We start from the raw sequence: 18,464 nt of genomic DNA, 5'->3' as shown, positions 1-18,464 counted from the left end.
ACAAACGAAAGTTTGTCCCAAAACAAGTTCTCTTGCCTTTATTTATAAGTCTTTGTTTGTTTGTTTTGGAATTTCGCACAAAGCTACTCGAGGGCTATCTGTGCTAGCCGTCCTAATTTAGCAGTGTAAGACTAGAGGGAAGGCAGCTAGTCATCACCACCCACCGCCAACTCTTGGACTACTCTTTTGCCAACGAATAGTGGGATTAACCGTCACATTATACGCCCCCACGGCTGGGAGAGCGAGCATGTTTAGCGCGACGCGGGCGCGAACCCGTGACCCTCGGATTACGAGTGGCACGCCTTACGCGCTTGACCATGCCAGGCCTATTTATAAGTCAAAACAAAAACAATAAAAGTTCTTTTGTTTCATAAGAATTTTATTGGTACCAAACTTTTTACGATTTCCATATTAATTTACACCGTTTATTCTTTTGAATGGTAAACATTTTTGTTTGTTGATAACAAAGTTATATGTGAGTGTAATACAATGTATTTTAAATGTAACTTTAAGGCTTTACGGAAAATATAGCGAATAATTAAAGTTTACGTACATTGTACAATTATTCTATTTTTAATGCATTGCGAAATGTCATATGAAAAATTAGTCTTGTGTATTTGTTACGTTTTTATTCTTTCTGTTTTTTTCAAGACCCTGTAACCATGACAGGGTTCTTCCATTAAAAAATTGTATTCATCCTCGTTTGGTTGAAAGTTTATGTCACGGTTGTTTTCTTTAGTACTTTCCCCTAAGACGACACCTACTGGTTCAGAAATGGATTAACTGTGAAATGTTATTCAAATCTTTTCCCGAAGCAACCAGAACGCCAATTTCTTAGTTGCCATGGCAGCCAAATCCACGAGTTTGAAAATCTACAGTCTTCGAAGTTATTTATATCTGTAAGTAAAAAAATTGAATTTTTTTCTTGACACAGCTTATTAGAACATGTTTTTCATATACAAAATTTACTTTAAATTGTTTATTAACTTGCACATCTACTATTTCCCCTTCCCGAAACATTAAAATGATTAATTAGAGTAATTTTTAGATTTTACACTTCTTTGTAAGTTTAAAAAGAACTTGGGTCTTGTTATAAAACGTGAGGAAAAAGAATATGGCAGAAGTTAAAGCAAATCATAAATCAAAGTATATAATTAACAAAAAAAGATTACATGCTCTGGTCATCACCATATGGTTGACTGTCTAGAAGCTTCTACTAGTCCAGTTCCATGAGATCGCTATTATTAGTATCGAAGGACGTATTTTTGTGGTTTGTTTCTAAAAGCTGTGTTGGACTTCCAGAAGAAACAATGACAATATTGTGTAACGATGCGTCTGAACGGGCGTTCTTAGTTCCTGGTATTTCCTGGTTACTATGTTCACCTGCTGCCTTAGAGATGTCTTGGACGATGTGTTCCTCCGAGACAGAACTAAGTTCGCTGCAAATATTGGACTTAGAAGTTGAATCTTCTCTCCAAGAGACGTCTGGTTGTAGGTTGTTGGGAGAATTTACTCCTAGGTGACCTTTTATTGGAGTCGTAATAAATTTGGAAGTTTCTTGTCGTGTTTGTAACGTGTGCAGGCGTACGCTAGGTACTGCCTATTTGGACAATGAAAAATAGGAATTATAATCAAATATGTTACCTATTGAAGCAAATGATTTTATATTTATGTACAAAAGAAACGCCGCAAGAGAAAGAAGGAATGAATAATATTCAATTTTATTTATTTTTTATTTACTAAAAATATTTATATTTTTATATATTTCCTTTTTACCATCATTCACGTTATTTTATAGTAGGAATACCTGCTTCTTAATTTTGTTATTGTTTGTTATTCTTAGCTATAGCTACAACAGAAGGGTAAAATTAACCCTTGGGTACGTCATCGACCAATGTTTCCATAAAGCTTTGGACAAAATATTATATATCTGCATGGGTTTTTTGAAATACAACCTGGGAGCCATTAGATTCAAAATGCAATTGCTTGCAATAAAGATAGCGAACTATTCGCAAACGTTTCTTCTGTCTTGTTTATAATTCAATATCAGATGGAAGATTAGAAGATGGAAGACGGGGAAGATGCGAGATGTCTGCCCAAAATAATAACATTTCAAAATAATGACATCTTTCTTGTCGATTATTTCCATTGCTGAGAACAGTGTATTCTACTTTATAGTTTACCTTTTGCATTATACGTTAAACATTCTCTCCTTACAAATGTATTATCTTAATCATTTGTTAGGTGTTCCATGGTTTGGTATTGAAAATATAATCTTCGTTAAAATATCCAAAACTGAGGCAGAACAAGCTTCCGAACAGCTTTGGTGTTTTTTAAACGAATCAACTGGACCGTCTTTTTTCCACAACTAGTTTTATTCCTAACTGGTAATACATGATAAACTAACTATAGTTAAAATAATATTGTTCATATAACTTTATCATCACGTTAATGATATTACACAAATCTTTGGAGGCCATTACTTCAATAAAAATGAGATATTTCAGCACAATTCGAACACTGAATCGTAATATGTTACATATACTTTTGATATGGGTTTGTTATTTTGTTGTTGTTTTTTGTATAAAACATTTATTATGTGAAATTAAAGTTTATTCTTAATGTTCTGACACAGATTGTGGAGATATAATTAATTTAACCAAAGAGAAAAACGTATGTATTTGATGACTTGAAAGGAGATATTTCAGACTTCTGTAAGGCCTAAAGTTTGAAACAAGTGGCTGTAGATAATTTCAATTTTTCGAAACAAGATGAGGCTAAAACTCTCTTTCGATGTTGGCACAAGTACTGGTGTTCGAACAAACAATTAGCCAGTTCGATGTACTTCTTATTTAACCAGTGAAATACAGATTGATTACGTTAGATTAAAACGATTTTGGAGCCTTGCCACATCAACATGTTCAACCGTACTCTATCTGACGATCTCTCATGCTGACAACAAGGCTTCAGCGTTTTCTCTGTAAAATAATTCCCTCGTGAATTATGGCCCGTTGTTTTCTATAATCTATCTAGCGTAGGTAGACGACGGTTTTACTGCATTTCTTTCAACAGTCTAGAAGCGCACAATCCATAGGCGCTACGTACAATGACTTAACTTTTTGTTATGGAGCACATAACTACACAGTGGGCTATCTGGGATTTAACTAGTGCAGGTATCAAAACCCAGTTTCTAGCGTTAAGTCTTTAGACTTGCTCTTGAGCCACCGGAAGGCAATTTGACTAGTATATATTCGTATAGATTAATATGAACTCCCATTTCATTTTCCACCTGTTTTGCGCACTCAACGGTTGATCGTGTGTCGTGGAGACAATATCGGTATGCATTGCTTATTTCAAAAATGATCTCTCTTAACATGTTGTCTGTCATATGTAGAAGACATTTGTCACTAAAATACATGTTCGTTGATTCTTGTTTTCTAGAGACGACGTACTTGTCTTACAACGACTGGAGTACGACTTTGTTACAAGTAGCTTTAAGGATTACATCGTGTTCCCAAGTTCATTCACTTTCCTTTGTTTTCCAATGCTATTAACTACAAGGATTAATCCAGTGTTTCGCATCGAAAAGGGCTGTTATATAATATTTGCAAAAGCGATCAATTTTAGTTAGCAGCATTGCTTTGTAAACGCCAAAGAACGTCAAAATGTAGTTTTGATACAATCCGTGCTATGGCATTATTTTATTGGTTGTAGTTGTCACGTGATTTACAGATTTTAATATCTAGAACCGTACTCCACTCATGTATTCAACAAGTTATTCATTGTTGACGGTTAACATACTTTTTATCTTTTTTTTTTTCATTTTAATATGTATATTCTAGTCATGCTGCTAACCTTGAGTACGAAACATTGAATAAGAAATTAGTTTCAGAACCAAACACTAGGGTATTTGTCGTTTATTGAATCGATCATACTGAAATATATAGACCACAGTAAATTTTCTTACTGTATTAACAAACATTTAAAACTCAATTCACATTAATAATAATAACTTACCCGACTAAATGTCGTTTGTCCAGGGTGCCCTCTTCCGGCCAAATATTCTTGATACTGAGATATCACACATAGAAGACAATATACCTGTAACCAACATATTTTATTTTTAAACAAAAGTGTAATCAGTATAAAATGTTACTTTGTCATTATAATGGCACTGTTGATGATAAAACCTTTAAATGTTTATTTAAACGTCATTTTTCTTCACCAGCATGCTTTGGTTTAAGACTTTCAAAACCGGTTTTAAAACTTCCTTTAAATAAATAAGTGGGTGTTATTATTAACCTTTTAAGAAAAATAAATTTATTTGTGTGTTGTATTCGTCAGCCTAAATATACTTCCATATAAATAATTACTAGTATTTAAAGTGTTATTTCAAACAAGATTATCTCTCTAACATGCTTAAATACATGGATAAACGAATACAAAGTTTTTTATCAGGAACATGTTAAAAATACAGTACTCCTTTAAGCAGATTTAAAATATTTTATTAATTAGACTACTGTTCGTGATATCTACCTCTAAGAAGGACATGAAGACGAGAACTCACACGTATGCACAAAACATTATACTTACGTTTAAAGAGCAAATTACTAAATCCACTAGGAAAAACACTAGTAGTAAAGGATGAAATTTCTGAAACGAAACATGACAAGTCGTTGAAAATAAAATTTTGCGTTTAATTGTGATATATTTAGTTACATTACGTTCGTGTATCTGATGTTCTAGTAATCTTGGTAATTTTCTTGACGTACTAGTACTTAAATTCGTGACCTTCAAACAAAGAGTACTTTAATTGTTGTTTTACTGTATTATTGCACTCTATTGTTTCTTGTTCGTTTGTTATTACTGATGAGAGAACCAACTTCAAGTTGAGTAAAGACTGATTTTAATTTTGAAGTAACAGCTCTCACAGCTATAATATTTGATAACGATTAGTTTTTTTTTTTGTCTCATCTAACGAGGAAAACTTAAATGAGACTACTTACGGTATCACATAGAAGATACAAAGATAAGATCACGTAGATCAGTGTTGTCACTGTTGTGCACAGTATCCATGGTAACAGAAGCAACTTGCTATCCTAGAAAAAAGTTTTGTTACATTTTTTTGACAAAACACACACTCGTGTGAGCATTAAGTAGCAGTTCCATTATATTTCACTATATTAAAATATTTGAGAAATAAAATCTTTCTTGCCATTTTTATGTAAAAGAAGGATCAAAACACCTATTACCTAGTAACTTCCAAACGAGAGGATGTAACAATGAACGAATAGATGGATATAACTAGATGTTCGTCATAGATATACAATTTATGCAGCACTTTTCCGTTATGCCCCCTCAATTGTAATAACTTGTGCATTTAAATATTTACATACACGTGAATATGCGTTTTATTCATTCAGCAAATGTCTATAATAAACTTCTAAAACTATATTAAGCATTGTATTGATATGGCAACTTTTTCCATTTGCGGGGATTTAACGGAACAGTACCATTTAGGCTGCCTACTGTCAGGATTTAATACAAACTAATACAAATTATTAATTTCCACCACAAAAATATTGATAATAAACATGTTTAATCTTTTTTTTCATTGCTCTTAGTTTGTGGCCACTTTAAGTTATTAATGTTGTTTGAAAGGGTCTGAGGATATTCCATGTTTATGTGTTAAAAAGAACAAAAACTCGCTCACGTTTGTAAATTCAATTAAACAAGTTAAGAAACTTTGAGGACTTTTTTAAATGCTTAATAGTAATGCAATAATTCTGAGTTTTTGTTGTTGCTTTTTTACAAGACTCAAGTATTTTCTGATAGAGACTGCTTTCCCAACTTCTCTTTTTGGGGAAAGAATTGCTTGCCCAATTTTCACACACCCAGATCGAGCACTTTACCCAACTCTCATACACCCAGATCGAGCATACACCCAGAACGTAGGATTCACCCAACTTCAATACAAATTTTGTTTAGCGATACAATTATTTTCCCTGTTGATGCACTGCTTTAAGTTAACGGTAATGCAACGGCACATGGTACCAACAGAATTTGGGTAAGCAGGTACAACTAACAAAACCAAAAAGGGTGAAGCCGACTGATAGTGTAGAAACCAATGGATACAAGGGCAGTAAGGAATAACGAAAGTGTTCCTCCTTAAAGTACTTGGAACGAACTTGAAGGAAAAAGAAGGCAAAAAAAAAAAAACTGACTCACTTGTCAATAAGTGGTCGTCACCCAATAATATAATAAAATAAAGATTATTTATTACAAGGTAATAAATACCTTGTATTACAAGGTAAGGAAGAACTATACATAAAGGCGCATCTAAGGCATGGGAATTTGGAAACCAAAACCTCTGGAACCATACACACACATAACGCACGGCGATTTGGGAAATAAAACTGCTGGACCTATACACAAGTACACCTAAGACATGAGGATTTTGAAGCTGAAACAGCTGCAGTTAGACATACGCATGTCTAAAGCATAATGTGGCAATCAAAACAGTTGGAACTAGATACAATTACACCTAAAATATGCAGATATAGAAACGAGAAACTATGACGGATTTCCTAATATATATATATATATATATCGATGTTCAAGTTAAATTTATATTTAGAAATGTACACAACTTGTACTTTTAAATCTGTATTGCAAAATTACCACCTTTCAACAGAAGTTGTATAAGATTCTTGAGTATAAGAATCAACACTGTGTTTGTGCGAACGTAAATATCAGCGTATCGTCAAAATTGTCGTGTAAACTGAAATGTTTAGAAAATTTCCTCGCGCTTTAAATATAACCAAAGCGACTCGCCAAGAGACAGTATATATACTCTTCAAAAAAGGAAACGCAAAAGGCAAAATATGAGACAAATTGTTGACAAGTTTATTCCGGGTAGTTCTGTATGACATGTGTGAAACTTTGCACATTTACTGCTGAACATCCAAAGTCTGCAAAGGCGAAGTCCACGCTCACTAGGTGAAGTTTAACGTCACTCAACGTCAATAACGAGTATGCCCCTCGTGAGCATCAATAACTGCTTGGCATCTCCTGCCCATGGAAGCGATGAGATGACGAATCACATCCTGTGGAATGGCTGTCCACTTAGCCTGCAAAGCTGCTGCAAGCTGAGGTTGAGTCTGCAGTTGAGGTTGTCGCCGTCGCAGACGTCGATCCAACTCGTCCCAAAGATGTTCGATGGGGTTTAAATCTGGTGATCTGGAGGGCCAGGGAAGAACGTTGATGTTGTGGTGTCTCAAAAGACAGTGGTGAGTCGGGCTGTGTGAGGACGGGCGTTGTCATGTTGGAAAACATCGTTGACGTTCACCATGATGGGTTGCACATGGGGCCTAAGAATCTCGTAGACGGTTGCGTACGGTCTGATCGGAAATCCTACGCGCCCTGGTATGGTTGAGGCAGTAGACGTCGCAGTGGTGGTCCTATCTTGAAGGTGACGTAACTGGATGTAGCGATCTTGTGCGGGCGTGGTCACACGAGGTCTGCCAGATCGTGGACGGTCACGAGTTGATCCATGTTGTTGGTGACGATTCCATAGCCTAGTGATGATGCTTGGGTGGACATTTACAGCTCTGGCAAGATCTGATCGAGATTCGCCTGCTTCCAAGCGACCAATGGCGTTGTTGCGTTGTGCTTCAGTCAGTCTTGGCGTAACTGTATTGCGTGTCGGTGGCTTAACACTGAGCTATGGAAACCAAGAACCCGTCACTTTTATAGGAATTTTGCACATGTCGCACTTGCAGAACATGCAGATCTCTCAAACAAATTTATTGGACACGCATGCGTTTTGGCGAAAAATTCGATGTTTTCCTCCGTTTTCAAAGTGCACAACTTTTACTGTCATTTTGGTCTGACAATCAGTGCCTAAACACGTGTAACGTCACATACTCTGAGCTTGTAACGTTGTTACATATATTTCTCTTTAAAATAACAAAAATATCCCTTTTGAGTTTCTTTTTTTGAAGAGTATATTATTGGTTTGCTATGTTTGGTATACTGTAAACCTCGGAAGCTATAACTGTGATTAACGCTTATTAATTTGAAACTTCAGATATTTCACCGGGAACATTTATAGATTACGAACGTTACAAACCATTTAACGTCAGCGGATTCACATCGGACTTAAATATTATACAAAAACAATACATAACTTTATTGGTGGAAATACTTAACTTGCAAAGAAAGAATTTGTTTTGGAATTCCGCACAAAGCTACTCTAGGGCTATCTGTGCTAGCCGTCCCTAATATAGCAGTCTAAGACTAGAGGGAAGGCAGTTAATCATCACCACTCACCAGTGCCAATTATTGGGCTAACTTTTGAACAACGAATAGTTGGATTGACCGTCACATTATAGCACACCCACGGCTCAAAAGGGCGAGCATGTTTGGTGCGACCGCGATTCGAACCCGCGATATTCAAATTACGAGTCGAACGCCTTAACCACCTGGCCATGCCGGGCACGTAAAAAAAAGAAGAAAACAGAGCTAGCTAGCTCCATGTCAAGTTAATTGTACCTACATCAACTTGAACGTAACTCGCTCATCGTGAACCGTCGATAGGATATCAAGGACGTTTCAAATCACAACGAAACCTCAATATTATTTGTAAGTTTGTAACACTTTGGTACATAGTTCATTATTGGTAAGAACCATTATTGTAAATTGTTTTGTTGTTTGTATATTAAAATATATTTCTGTCAAAAAAGATAACTGTTTGTGTCAATATTGTCGACAAGTATCATAAATCGGATATATATCTACATTTAATGAACTCTCAAATTTAAATTATCATTTAACTCAGTTTTCGGCTAGTTCAAATTGTAACATGTAACAAATCGCAGCTAAACCATCAGGAATTTGAAAACAAAACGTCTTGAACTGGACGTGTATAAGTGAGGAAGTTATGCCCACAAGTGAGAACATGGAAGAACATTTCTTCCACAAGCTTTAAGAAGGAGATACATTTTATTCCTACTTTCGTACTTCAGTACTTCACAAAATGTAATTTGTGTAAAAGCTGTTAACCGCTAAACTGTAGCTTACGAAGGACAAAAAGTAGGAAGAAATATTCCAAGACCAAGTAAAGATGAATTGTTTGTTCGTTTGGTTTGTTTTGAATTTCGCGCAAAGCTACACGAGGACTATTTGCGCTAACCGTTCCTTATTTAGCAGAGTAAGACTAGAGGGAAGGCAGCTAGTCATCACCACCCACCGCCAACACTTGGGCTACTCTTTTACTAACGAATACTGGGAGTGACCGTCATATTATAACGTTCCCATGGCTGAAAGGGTGAACATGTTTGGTATGACGGGAATTCGAACCCGCGACCCTCGGATTATGAGTCGAGTGCCTTAACCACCTGGCCATGCCGGGCTGTAAAGATGAACATCACTGGACTAAATCATGAGGATTTGAGGACCAAAAAAATAGGAAATCTAGATCTAGAAAGAAGTTAAAGTAAGAGAAATAGAATAAATTGTTAAATTATAAAATGTAAATAAAAAAGCTGTTGAATGTTTTTAGAGATACAAATTTACTTTATATATAAAGAGTGTTTTGTACCATAAATAATATAAAATACAGGTTTCCTTCAAATTAACATAAATTGTTTTTATTGACTTATCAATAGTTTCAGTTTACTTATAAGGTATGGGACAGTCGATATGGACTAATAGATCCCATATTGTCTCAAAACATTACTATACAATAATAAAAACATTTGAGTTATTTTTGTAATTACTTAAACAATTCTTTAACCAGTTTAAGGGTTCTTTTGACCGCTGTTGTTTCGTCTTCGTTATCATTAAGAGTTGTTTGCTTTTAGTAGACCCCGGTTACCATATACTCACCACACATAATCCAATTAGCAGTAGCACGGATGATGGTACACAAAATCCGGAACACACAAGTAGCATTACATTCAAACCAAACAGCACTGAAACAAACAAATTCATATTTTAAGAAAAAAAAACAACTGGTTTTACGCCAAATGTTTTTATTGCTGTGGAAGTATGTTAGACCGATCCAAGTGAAGTTTTATTTGATAAACGTGAAATAAGATTTGAAAAAAATAAATTGAAATTTAAGGTTTAAAATTATTTATTAATAAACAATATTTAGTTACAAAATTTGTTTTACAGATTTCGTAACAGTATTACGTCATACAAAAATATTGTTATATATAACACTGAGAATGTAGTACACGTTACAACATAGTTTATTCTAATGGTTCACAAATGTTCACTCAGCTCTTTCTTTTACTTTTGTCTCAGGCACTTAACACCCCAACACGTAAATATATCAGTAAAAAATATTCCAATTTTCGACTATCACTGTGTATTAAAATTTGTGGTACACTTCAGTTTCAGACAGACGTAAGTATACAGTAATCGAAGTTCGATATAAGGTAATGCTATCCTATTAACACTCATGCACACAGAATACATTCTACGTCTCCTTTAAGGCGTGGCCTCCAGTTTGAAAAAAAAAACTGGTTAACTTCACTTACAAGGAGGTTTTGATACCTTTTGAAACTTGTATATTTTCAATGCAAAATTAGAAAATACCCTTTCGTACGTATTATATAATTGTATTTTTAATGACATATTATTAACACAGAAAATGTAATAAAGTAAACTGTGATATAGAATTATGGTGTAGAATGATTTCAGTGGGTATACTGGAGAAAAGTGAACTTTAGAACGTTGTTTTTATTCTTCAGAAAACAAGAATCGTTTAAATATAGGACATTTAGATTTTAAATATAGAACATTTAGATTTTAAATATAGGACATTTCGATCTTCCAGACCTTCAATGCAGGTTCCGAACATGTACAGTCTTTTAGTTAAGAGTTAGCTTTCTCACAAGTTATTAATTTTAAACCGAAAGATAATTATTCTGTGTATTGGGCCATATTTTAATCATATGTTACCTTAATACTGAGTAAGTACCGATTAAGTAAACTAATGGCCCCAGTATTTTGCTTACAAATTAAACATGAGAGGTACGTGTAATCTTATAGGTAAAATATACTCTGGGTTAAGTGGGAAAAAGTGAAACAAAATATCATAGCATGTTTAAATTGGACAAACTAAGAAACACAAACATACATGGTGGGAGATCCTTTAATTTGCTTTCAAGATGAATGTGAAATAATTTTAAATTCTTAGTGAATATTTAATGGCTTTTGCCATTGTAATGTTTGCAACTTTAACTTGAAAAACAAATAATTAGTTCTTTATATTATAGAATAACTTTAAAAGCTGTTCAGATCTGTCGTTTCGGTTGAATCTGTAATTAAAAAAACTTTTATATATTTTTTCCAAATATGTATTTACATTTAAGATAAGACATTTGTGTTTTTGTTTATAGACATACACTCGTGTGGTGGGTTTTCAGTCGCAGATTTATCACTTTGGGTTCATTCACTTTACGATGGTAACTGTGAAAATACGAAACATATTTGCTCAAAATCAGTAATAAATTCTCGTAAGAACCAACTTTAGTTTCGAGTTTATAAGCCACGTTAGATCATTAAGTGTGACTGAAAAGACAGCAAAAGAGAGTCTGAGGCTATCTGAAAAAGGAACAAATTATATACTTCAAGCCGTTTCTCACGCATAAACACTAACAAAACTCGTTTAAATAACTCTTTATCACTGACCTAACATGGCTGGTAAGAAATGACATGGCCAACGCTACAGCTACGTCTATCACTTGGTTTTAGTAACGATCGTAATGTAAATGTGATATCCAATATTTCACTTTAGGTTTTATGTTTCAGGTGGTAGGGCATTTAAAACAAGAAATTACTCTGTTCCTATGTGTGTTATTCACACACGCGCGCGCGTGAGCGCAGCATTAACTTGCTGTAGTAGGGGAGTTTTAACAAATTTATTACACTGTATTGGAAAAGAACCTCCTGAGCTGTTGAGGGCTTGTGTTTCCCTTTACCAAAATATGTGTAAACGTTTGACCCTTGACACTTGGCTCTGTCATTAAAACAAACAAAAACTGATCAGGTATAGTGAAATTATTAAATAAAGAGAAACAACTGGAATTTGTTTCTGCAGTTATATCTTTGAATTGAGTACAGCTTGAAAAAATAGTGGATGTACACTACAAAGTCTAATAAACATAAATATGTGTTGTTTTTTAACTGTTGGATTAACTCCAGAAAATTTGCGATTTTGAAAGGTTACAACAAATTAAATCATCGCTATACAGATTTGGTTTACGGCCGTCAACTTAAAATATTGACGTTTGTCAAATGAAAATAGTTCATTTGTGAGAGATTGCTTGATTCTGAACATATCTCAGTCGCACGTACCCAGAAAGACGTAACCGTTATCCACACTCAATATAATGTTATATTAAGTACACCAGATGGCGGAGGGTTAACCGGATGATGACAGTGATAAACATAAGTAAAAACTGCACGTTTCGTTAACATACAAAAATAGATTACACTAATTTGTATGTCAACAGTATCGGATAACACTCTAGAGTCTGTGGACAAACATTTTGGGGTTCATACGCGTACATTCACTGATGTTATTAATATACGACATGTGAATGGTGTTAAACTGATTAGAGAAAGGGTATAACTTGTATGACTTAATTATAAGTTCATTTTGAGCTTGTAACCGTGATGATTCCAGAAGTCTCTACTATCACATGAGTAGCCCATGTAACTTTTCTTCTGCAGTTTGCTCGTTTGTTTTATCGGATTTCTTGAATACGACGTAAGGTTAGCCATCTCCAGCTTGGAACTTACAGACAAAGTGGGGAGGAGACATTTAGTCAACACCGCTCACGGCTACCTTTTGCCAGACTGAATAGTAGAGGGGAAGGAGACATTTAGTCAACACCACTCTCGGCTACCTTTTGCCAGACTGAATAGTAGAGGGGAGGAGACATTTAGTCAACACCACTCTCGGCTACCTTTTGCCAGACTGAATAGTAGAGGGGAAGGAGACATTTAGTCAACACCACTCTTGGCTACCTTTGCCAGACTGAATAGTAGAGGGGAGGAGACATTTAGTCAACACCACTCTCGGCTACCTTTGCCAGACTGAATAGTAGGGGGAGGAGACATTTAGTCAACACCACTCTCGGCTACCTTTGCCAGACTGAATAGTAGAGGGGAAGGAGACATTTAGTCAACACCACTCTCGGCTACCTTTGCCAGACTGAATAGTAGGGGGGAGGAGACATTTAGTCAACACCACTCTCGGCTACCTTTTGCCAGACTGAATAGTAGAGGGGGAGGAGACATTTAGTCAACACCACTCTCGGCTACCTTTTGCCAGACTGAATAGTGGAGGGGGAGGAGAAGACATTTAGTCAACACCACTCTCGGCTACCTTTTTCCGGACTGAATAGTAGAGGGGAGGAGACATTTAGTCAACACCACTCTCGGCTACCTTTGCCAGACTGAATAGTAGAGGGGAGGAGACATTTAGTCAACACCACTCTCGGCTACCTTTGCCAGACTGAATAGTGGAGGGGAGGAGAAGACATTTAGTCAACACCACTCTCGGCTACCTTTTCCGGACTGAATAGTAGGGGGAGGAGACATTTAGTCAACACCACTACCTCGGCTACCTTTGCCAGACTGAATAGTAGAGGGGAGGAGACATTTAGTCAACACCACTCTCGGCTACCTTTGCCAGACTGAATAGTAGAGGGGGAGGAGACATTTAGTCAACACCACTCTCGGCTACCTTTTGCCAGACTGAATAGTAGAGGGGAAGGAGACATTTAGTCAACACCACTCTCGGCTACCTTTTGCCAGACTGAATAGTAGAGGGGGAGGAGACATTTAGTCAACACCACTCTCGGCTATCTTTTGCCAGACTGAATAGTGGAGGGGGAGGAGAAGACATTTAGTCAACACCACTCTCGGCTACCTTTTTCCGGACTGAATAGTAGAGGGGAGGAGACATTTAGTCAACACCACTCTCGGCTACCTTTTGCCAGACTGAATAGTAGAGGGGGAGGAGACATTTAGTCAACACCACTCTCGGCTACCTTTTGCCAGACTGAATAGTAGAGGGGGAGGAGACATTTAGTCAACACCACTCTCGGCTACCTTTTGCCAGACTGAATAGTAGAGGGGAAGGAGACATTTAGTCAACACCACTCTCGGCTACCTTTTGCCAGACTGAATAGTAGAGGGGAGGAGACATTTAGTCAACACCACTCTCGGCTACCTTTTGCCAGACTGAATAGTAGAGGGGGAGGAGACATTTAGTCAACACCACTCTCGGCTACCTTTTGCCAGACTGAATAGTGGAGGGGGAGGAGAAGACATTTAGTCAACACCACTCTCGGCTACCTTTTTCCGGACTGAATAGTGAAATTTATTAGTGGCATTACTTGATGGTATTCACTAGCTGCGCATATTACTTCTCATGGAAATCACTGATCATTTAATACAAGTATTCCACCCAAAATCATTTATAAAATCCGTGTTTTTTGCCTAACTTATCAGTACTACCGGAATTCTAATAGTTACAAAAAAGTTTGTATACAACTTGAATAGTTTACATTCTACAGGGGATGTTCAGATGCTGTTGTAAATGAACAAGGATGGAAGTTTAATTTCATTACGTTAGAAAATCATGTAGGCTCAAAAAGTCTTGATAGAAATTAATGCAAACCCTATAACAAAATTATAGGATTATGGGTTCTTTATTCATTTTCATTGTAAGCCTAAATATAAATTTTAAAGCAGCTTGTGTGATGCAAAATAGAAGCATAAATTATTTAACAAGTGTCCAATGTGTCGTTATTTAAAACTTTTCTTCGCAGTGAAAAGAGTCTTAAAAACTAATAAGGCAAACTTCTTGTTACTTTTATTAAAGCCTCAGATATTGTCTGAGTATTTTGTGCCACTTCAGTAACCATGGTAACAAAAGAGTGCTCTGCACAGGAAGGACAGTGTTCCCGCACCAATCAAGTAAAATGTACGGACATAATTCACGTTAACGTGTGAGACTAAACACATGAACGGAATGAGTTTTAGAAAATGGTGAGTTACAACTGTTAGTTTGAAAGGTAAGCTGCAGTGAAACAGCGCAGTAGGTGGCCAACAACAGTTGAATGAGATTAATAGACAGTGCGATTGTTTGTTTTGTAATTTCACAGAAAGCTACATGAGGGCTATCTGCGCTAGCTGTCCACAAGTGTAAGCCTAGAGATTGGCTGGTTTGGTGTTTTACGACGCAAAGCAACTAGGCTATCTGAGCCAAGACTAGAGGGAAAGCAGCTAGTCATCACCATCCACCACCATCTCTTGGGATACTCTTTTACCGACGAATAGGGGGACTGACCGTCACTTTGTAACGCCCCATGGCTGAAAGGATGAGCATCTTTGGAGTGATCGGGATTCGAACCCGCGAACCACAGATTAGCAGTCGTGCGACTTAACCACCTGACCATGCCGAGCCAGCGCGTGCTTGTGTTGTTTGAAGTTAAGCACAAAACTACACAATTGGTTATTTGTGACTTGCCCACCACGTGTATCGAAACCCTGTTTCTAGCATTGTAAGTCTGCACACATAACGCTGTGCCACTGGGATGAGGATTGATAGACAGTCAGATGAGTTTGAGTGTGTGAGTGTGTTCAGTTGTAAATTACTAAATACGGGTATCCTTTATTCATATAGGTACTTGAAAGATCAGTTTAACTAGCGCTACTAATTTATAATTTCTTTTATTCGGCGGATAAATTATTTTAAACATTGTGTGCAGTGGTGAATACAGGATTTTTTGGTGGAGGGGATGATCGACTAAATAACAGTGACTTAAACCCGATTCCAAGTAAACTTTTCCTTGTTACTGCAACGTAAATTTCATGAAATTAATTTAGAAACAAATAAAAGAAACATATATGACTATGAACTCTCATTTATTGATTTTATTCTAAAATATCAAGTTACAAGTAATCCTACAGCACTATACTGAATCACACAACATAGTGCATGTGACAATGAACTTTCATATATTCCTAAATAACATGTTACAAGTAAAAATGCAGCAAAAATATTCTAATTGAGATGATCAGTACTTTATGTTTCTGCATACCCCCATCCTCCCTCTGTATCCATCCTTAATTGTGTGAAAGCCAAAAGTAGATTTGGACTTTTTCCCCTTAAATTCAGTAATTTGATAATTGAAAAAAAAATCCTTCAAACAGTGTCTGATGAATGATGTTATATAAATTATTGTTGTTATTGTTACTGATTGTCTAACAAAAACACCTTAGGAGTGAAAAACTGTGGCCAAAAAATAATAATACATCGTGAGACTTAAGAGAATGAAATCAAATTTAGTGACCATATTGGTCACTTATATCACTGATCATATGTTTACAGCAGATATCTATTCATTAGTTTTCTAGGTCGCATATGTTATTTTATTCGTCATCTTGCCCCAAGCTGAACAAAAACCTAGGCCTCACTAACTAATAAATTAATATTTGCTATAAAACGTTTGTGAATGGCCATCAATTGGCCAGATTGGCCGTCAATTTGGATTTCATTCCCTTAAGTCGCACGCTCACTCCTTTTTGGCCACACCTTTTTTTTTTCTCCCCCACCTAAGGTTCTTTTTATTAAATTATGACTTTTTTGTCAATACACACCAACAAACCGCAGTAAGTTAGATAGTAACTAACATCAGCTTTGGAACTGAGCCCTAACGTTCGGAAAAGACTTTCACTTTACAGAACCAACCAGATTCTATAAAATATATAGTGGTAGTTTTCCGTTTAAAATTATCGTTTAATTTCATAGGTTTTCTTCTTGAATAATTTTTCATATGTTGTTTATGTAGATCGAGTGGAACACTTCTTTGTAGGTCGACAAGATCCATCAGCGTACCAAATTTGAAAACAAAATCCATAGAAGATAGATATTTGTTTCTAACAAATAAATTTTCTGTACTTTTGGTGCGATGAAAGAAAAAAGGAAAAACTTAATCCGAAATGGAGATGCTATATCCCAGGTATTTATCAATAGAATGCCTTGAAATATGATATGTGAATTAAGAGTCAAGTAAAGTACATATTCTGAAAATGGGCGTTAGTTTGGAATAACACAATCCAAGATAAAGAAAAGGTAAAACTGCTAAACTATCTCTCCTGTTAATAACAGTGTGTCCTGTAGCAGGTTGTTTGACCGCTCGAAGAAGCTTAGTTCTTGTCTGTGGTTTGTAGTTATTTACGTTATACTGACAAGGAATATCACTCTGCAAAACTGACTTAAGTGACACGTGATAAATACAAATAAATATAAAAGAATTCGAACCTAGAACTCTACTTGGTAAACAGAAGTATTAGTTCAACTCATTCTCCACTTTCAGTATTAAATCTTTAAGAAAATTTTCTAACTTCACAGTAGTGTCATATTTAAAGTTAATACATATTTAGATTAGTTTGACTGCACATCATAAAATATTAATGCAACTAAGATATTTTGAGATTCAACCAGAGACATCATAAACTATCCTTATTTTTTCTTTTAACGTTAATGATACCCGATTAAATTTATAAAGCTGAACGTTCAAGTAATTTTAATTTAACTTCACAGTTATCCTAATGTGAAGCGACCTCTGCTGTTACACTCTCTGAAACTATTTTTATTTCAGTACAACCGTCATGCGTATTAACGATATTAACTATTTTACTAGTTGTTTAATTTGTATTAACACTTGTCTCACGAGCCAACCCGGTATTTTTCGGTACTGAGCATAGGATGGTTAACAAGGGGGTCATTTCGGAAACCGGAGATTTGTGGTTATTTGGATAGATCTCAATGAATGATGCTCGGAACAACTTCCAAAATAATAATAAAAAGACCCAAATAAATATGAATTAAATTATAACATAATAATTTATGTGGATTATAATATATTCATACCGTACTGGGCATTATAATATAGTGATACCGTAGTGGGCATTATAATATAGCGATACCATACTGGGCAATATAATATATTGATACCATACTGGGCAGTATAATATATTGATACCATACTGGGCATTATAATATAGTGATACCATAATGGACATTATAATATAGTGATACCATGCTGAGCATTATAATATAGTGATACCATTCTGGGCATTATAATATAGTGATACCATACTGGGCGTTATGATATAGCGATACCATACTGGGCATTATAATATAGCGATACCATACTGAGCATTATAATATAGCAATACCATATTGGGCATTATAATATAGTGATACCATACTGGGCATTATAATATAGCAATACCATACTGGGCATTATAATATATTGATACCATACTGGGCATTATAATATATTGATACCATACTGGGCAGTATAATATATTGATACCATACTGGGCATTATAATATATTGATACCATACTGGGCAGTATAATATATT

At 35.7% G+C, this 18,464-nt stretch overlaps 1 protein-coding gene across 3 annotated transcripts in view; it reads right to left on the bottom strand.

Annotated features, from left to right (window-relative positions):
• Positions 1-239: 239 nt before the first annotated feature.
• LOC143230808 (uncharacterized) overlaps positions 240-18,464 on the bottom strand; it is a 116,219-nt gene continuing 97,994 nt past the window's right edge. The window contains exons 3-8 of one of the 3 annotated variants that reach the window (XM_076464972.1): positions 9,889-9,974; positions 5,007-5,099; positions 4,594-4,653; positions 4,018-4,101; positions 1,189-1,600; positions 240-897 (exon numbers count right to left, since the gene is read on the bottom strand). In XM_076464972.1, the coding sequence (XP_076321087.1) occupies positions 1,217-1,600; positions 4,018-4,101; positions 4,594-4,653; positions 5,007-5,099; positions 9,889-9,974 (707 nt within the window). In that variant the 3' untranslated portion in view covers positions 240-897; positions 1,189-1,216. Of the gene's footprint in view, positions 898-1,172; positions 1,601-4,017; positions 4,102-4,593; positions 4,654-5,006; positions 5,100-9,888; positions 9,975-18,464 lie in introns of all 3 variants that reach the window. The other 2 variants (XM_076464971.1, XM_076464973.1) reach the window with 2 other exon arrangements.

The sequence above is a fragment of the Tachypleus tridentatus genome, chromosome 10, assembly GCF_004210375.1.
Source record: "Tachypleus tridentatus isolate NWPU-2018 chromosome 10, ASM421037v1, whole genome shotgun sequence".
NCBI classification, from domain to species: Eukaryota; Metazoa; Arthropoda; class Merostomata; order Xiphosura; family Limulidae; genus Tachypleus; species Tachypleus tridentatus.
Note: the sequence above shows the minus strand (reverse complement) of the source record. Positions and strands in the feature narration are given on the sequence as shown.